This window comes from Xenopus laevis, chromosome 5L (assembly GCF_017654675.1).
Source record: "Xenopus laevis strain J_2021 chromosome 5L, Xenopus_laevis_v10.1, whole genome shotgun sequence".
NCBI classification, from domain to species: domain Eukaryota; kingdom Metazoa; phylum Chordata; class Amphibia; order Anura; family Pipidae; genus Xenopus; species Xenopus laevis.
Genome location: NC_054379.1, coordinates 35,431,891 through 35,437,300, shown reverse-complemented (window position 1 = coordinate 35,437,300; position 5,410 = coordinate 35,431,891). Strand labels below are relative to the sequence as shown.

The window sequence follows — 5,410 nt, the reverse complement described above, 5'->3', positions numbered from 1 at the left end:
AATATAGTTTGATCTGCAGGTAATACCGACTCTTTCATCCTATAAATTATTGTGAAGCACTGATATTTAAGCATTTTACTTTGTCAATATTTTTTATTACACTTGAATAATGTTACTCCCCACCCAAATCGAATTCCGAAGAAAATAAATTCTACAAAAAAAAACTGCATGGAAATCACAATTCAGTTGTTCTTTAAAAAAAACAAAAACAATAATCAAACACAGACCAACAAGGTGAGTTGGAGTCAGTTCCCTTAAACCGGACTTTGCCGGGTAATTGTTAATTTTGTTAAATAGCCATACCCCCAAACAAAAACGAAAAAATAGAAAAAGAAATTTCCTTGCCCACGTTTCGTTAAAAACGAGTCTTTGGAATGTCCTCCACCTAAACAGTAAAATCTACCAAGAACACCAACATTCACCAGCAGTTCCACCATAGTTCTCTGTAGGTGCATGGTTGGTAGGTGCATGATTGGTAGGTGCATGGTTGGTGCATCAAGACACCCATCACTGTCATTATAGGCAGTCTTGTAAATCAAGGGGTGCACTATCCCTCTTACTAACAATTCCTGGGCACAGAAGACCAAAGGGTTTATATCAGCTGTCCCTCACCTGTACATGGAGTTTTATTCAGAGCTGTTCTCCCCTTACCACGTTCTGCCGTAAAGCATGCTAGGGTTGACCATCCCGTTGCTGTAGTCTACAGCTGAGGTGTCTATCTGTGCCATACTGGCAACTTGACTGTGAAGTGACTGTGGACTGGGTGACATTTCTTCTAATTCTGAAGCCTGGCTCAACGAGCTAACCTGTTGGTTCTGGTGCTGATGGACAACATTAGAAGAAGACAACCCACCATTGGCGCCGCTTTGTTGCTGGTTGACCTGCTGGTTGGGTGTTGAGGTGCTGGAACTGTTCTGACAAGGTTTTCCATCCTTCACCAAGACTGGTACAGCAACTCGGCGGGGGGATTGCTGTTGACACAAATTGCTCTCCTGATGTAGCTGTTGAGTGACCTTGTCCTTGGCTTGTCTCTTCATCTTGTACCTGTGATTCTGGAACCAGATCTTGACTTGGGTGGGAGTGAGGTGGATCATGCTGGCCAGGTGCTCCCTCTCAGGGGCTGACAGGTACTTCTGCTGCTTGAACCTCCTCTCCAACTCATAAACTTGCGCTTGAGAGAAGAGCACTCTCCTTTTTCTTCTGGGAGCAGCATGGAGAGGAGTCATAGACTTGGCCGCTTCTGCTATGCCTTGCAAGGTGCCCATGCCAGCCATATTCATTCCGGTCGACGGTCCCATAAATCTAGAAACTGACACAGATGCAATTAGCATGATGGCACATGAAGACTCCCCTGAATATTTCATTGAAGCTACATTAGCTGCTGGGCCCATGAGCCATACCAACTCCAGGGGAGGTGAGGGGAACTCTACTCCATGGTATACTTCTATCATTATTCATATTGCAAATCAATGAAATAAATAAAACAAATGTCAACTTAGTCTACTTACTTGTTGAGTATCTGGGATCGGTGTTGGTGCCATACCAGCCTGTTGCTGCGCTATTTCTCATGGAGTCTTGATAGGAAGGGATGTCTCCCATGTTGCCAATGCCCCCATTGCAGTAGCCACTCATTGCGCCATGTGAGAACTGGGAGACAGTGTGTGGCATGTGGTAGGTGGTGGTGACATTGTGGCCCATGCTGTGCTGTTGCATGCCAGTCTGGGAGACGTGTGTCTGTCTGTAGCCTCCCAAAGGGCTGCTCAGGTTTCCAGCGCTTTCCATGGCACCAAATTTCTTGTAGGTCTCTTCAATGGGACTCAAGATGTCAGTCACTGAGAAGGGTGTAGTATGCTTTGGGCTCAACGACATGGTTCAGCCACCAAGGCAGGTAAAAAAGCTGATGAACTGATCAGCCCCAGTGTAGTGTCAGTTCTCTCTCCTGGTGGAAGAGACGTAAGAGAGCGCTTGGAGGACGCCTGAGATCCGATTGATCGCCTTGGAGAAGTAGGCGAGCCCTCAGCTCTCTTATCTCGGGTTATTTTAGCCTGTCGCCAGGTTTACAACAGGCACCCAAAGTGGGAGGGAGTGGGGAGACCTGGGAGGAGCAACTGGAATCCAGCAAACAATGGCCATTCACTTGTTTCAAAGGTAATTGAGTCAAGATTCCTGATGGCAACCACAATCCCTCCAAAAGCACCAGTTTGTGTGCAACTCATGGAAGGTCAGGGTTAGCATCAGGAATCCCTGCAACTTTTCTCCACATTCCTAGGGCAGCACACAGATTTCTACATCAGGTGGACATTGCTCATTGGAATCCATGAAAGGAGACAGTAGAAAAGATCACTACCAGCACTAGATAATTGCTTATGTACCAATAGTGCATAGAAATGATAGAGAAGCCAGGCAGACTCTTTATAGATTTCACCAAAGGGACACCTTCACTGTAGTCTGGAAATGGGCCCCAGTCTGTCCCACAGAGGAAGAAAGTGCCCAGAACAAGAAGTAAGTGTGTCCCCATTTGTCTGAAACTGTCACTTCAACTGCCAGTGCCACTGCCATGCACTCACTTACTGCTCCCTCTCTCTCTGTCTCTCTCTGTGCTTATGTCTCTCCTGCCATTCAAACTGCACCTCTTCTACTATCATATGTATTAATGACATTTGCTTGGAGCATATATATATCCTTATCCTACTAAATAATCTATCAAGCCATATGCTCTTGTATAAATTAGATCTCTCGTACACAGTGTGAACTCTGCATAGACTCATTTAATTGATCTGTAACACTAATGAGAGCCTTGCTTGATATGGTATCTCTTTCCTATAAAATCCATCAATCCATTTACATTCATTTATAAAGTTGATGTATCGCTCAGGTACAATGTGTAGGAGTATGGACTTGTATTTACTGTATATCTCTCCTATTTAATCTGTACACTGATATTTATATTGTTTCTCTCTTTTTTATCATCTGTAAATAATTATTTATCATGTGCAGCTCTCCTATTCAATCTGTAAGTACAATTACCTTTATTTATACTGTAAAACATTTTTAGGCTTTTTATGTGATCTGCAAGTACCCTGGTATTTATAGTGTATACCCCTCCTATATAATCTGTAAATACTCTAACATTTATAATGTACATATCGTTCATATATTTTTACTGTATATCTCTCCTGTATAATCTGCAAATAGACTAACATTGATTTACACTGTATATTGCTTTTTTATATGATCTAGAAGTCTGCTGTATCCCTCTCCCATATATCCTGTACATACAATAACCTGTGTCTCTTCTATATAATCTAAGTACATTATACTGTATATCTCTCTAGCATCAATTATACTGTATATCTCTCTTACATAATCTGTAAATACACTAGAATCCATAAAGCATCTCTCTCCTCTGCCATCTGTAAATACATCATTTATTTATAGAGGACATCGCCTATATATGTGTAAGTACTTTAGCGTTTAGTTATAATGCCTATCTCTCCTGTATAATATGAAAGTGCACTTAAATATAATAGACAGCATGACTCATTATAAAGTATGTCAATTTAAGTACAATTGCTCATATCTCTCATTTACCCTCCGGCTATTTATAAATGTATATCCCATATGATCTTTAAGTACATTAAAGTGTTCTTAGTTTCTAGAGAATGTCTAGAAACACTTCAATTTATAAATATATATATATTTTATATATATATATATATATATATATATATATATATATATATATATATATATATATATATATATATATATACACATACACATAATTCATGCATGTATTTATAATGAATAACCCATATCATCAAGAGTTCATAGATGTATTAATAAAGTATATGTAGCTCACATATAAAGATTACCATGAATCACATATGTAGTTGATTAGTAATGGATATACATCACGTCATTATAAAAAAAAAATACATCATAGAAAATATAAGTACACTTACAATTGCTTAGAATCAACGTATCTCACTTTTAAGAATACTAATATATAATATAAGGGCAAAAAAAACAAATACATATTTTATATGGTAGAACTAAGGATTTTTCAATTTATAATGCCTATAATCTGACATATTTTCAGTAGAACACCAACAGTATCTGCAGGGGAATGTTACAATCATGTATAATTCAATTTATATGTAATATCTGCTCTGACACCTTATTTCATAGCATAGGTAAATTCAATATTCCCAGGAAAATGTTCCATTATGAAGTCTATGACTTCCCTGCAGTTTCCATGCGCCTGTACATTAGCCTGTGATATAAATAAGCAGCACCTACATCTGCAGCAATACAGTTATGCTTTCTATAGACCCCAGTGAAACACATATACAATGAATATCCCAGAAGAGAATGCTGAGAGGGGCGCAGAATTCTGTACAATGCAGACACACGACATTATATTTCTGGTTATTATATGGGTTGGAATCAGTTGGAAAATATGGATTTTAAGTAACCTTTGAGCCTATTTTATGGGAGCGTTAAGTGAAAGTATTAAATAAATTCATAGAAAATGTGTATAAAAAATATTTAAGAGCAAGTGAGAATTTTCTGGGTTTCAAATTTAAAAAGAAAGGCAAGGGGCAATTAGAAGGCGCAGTTTGTGATTGGAGTTGCCCTAGGACTCAGCCCTGTGGCTGCAGGTGCCTCTCTGATAAAAACCTCCAGTTCCCGACATGACTGTGTAGTTGTCTCTCCATAGGAAACATTACACTGGCAGCACCAGGATAAAGAAGAGCCTCCCCGGGCTGCAGCACTGAGCGCGCTAACTGAGGATTTCACTGCGCTGGAGCAAAAGAACGCAACGAGTCGCGCGTACCATATTCGTGCTCCAGTTTAACATTCCAGCACCTTTGTCTGTCTTTGTAATTCCCTATAACCTCCCCTCACACCAGGTTCAAAGGCACCGCTATGGGGGCCAAATGTATGAGATGAATTTAATATAAAACCTTTAAGTTTAGTGCAAATTGTCAGGATCTGGCCAATAAAAAGTTAACCATGTTTTATTCTCTTCTATAGCTTATCTTTCCGAGTGTATAATTAATATATGATTATGATCGATAAACAGCTCCCCATCCGCTCAGCGCTTCTTCCAGTTTTTCAGCGTTCTGTTGCTTTTTATTTTATTGGCAGCGCTCTTGGGTTGCTACAACCTTATCTAGTTAGACTTTATTCCTGTTATTCTGGGTGATACAGCAGTCATTATTTTGGCAGAAAACATTGTGGGGGTTCCAAAGGTTAGTAATTAATATCCAAATAATATAATATCCAAAACGCAGGGCTGTTTTGGCTGCTGCTTTTTGCTACTTACACCGACCCTTTATCGGCAGTATAACCTAGTACCGTTACTAACAGTCTGTCTTGTGTTATGTGTGTGTGGGTAATAGAT

General features: G+C 39.6%; 1 protein-coding gene and 1 long non-coding RNA gene across 3 annotated transcripts; one reads left to right on the top strand and one right to left on the bottom strand.

Moving 5' to 3' along the window:
• Positions 1 to 368: 368 nt before the first annotated feature.
• Positions 369 to 1,882, bottom strand: nkx2-4.L (NK2 homeobox 4 L homeolog). Its single transcript, NM_001088562.1, is given in 2 exon segments — positions 369 to 1,309; positions 1,509 to 1,882. Coding segments are annotated over 2 exon segments (1,023 nt in total). The 5' UTR covers positions 1,870 to 1,882; the 3' UTR covers positions 369 to 647.
• A 136-nt stretch (positions 1,883 to 2,018) lies between these two features.
• Positions 2,019 to 5,410, top strand: LOC108716604. 2 transcript variants are annotated; one of them, XR_005961201.1, is made up of 4 exons: positions 2,019 to 2,502; positions 2,998 to 3,013; positions 3,439 to 3,458; positions 4,724 to 5,410. It is a non-coding gene; the product is annotated as an uncharacterized LOC108716604 (long non-coding RNA). The 2 variants fall into 2 exon arrangements; XR_001935710.2 differs by lacking the exon at positions 3,439 to 3,458.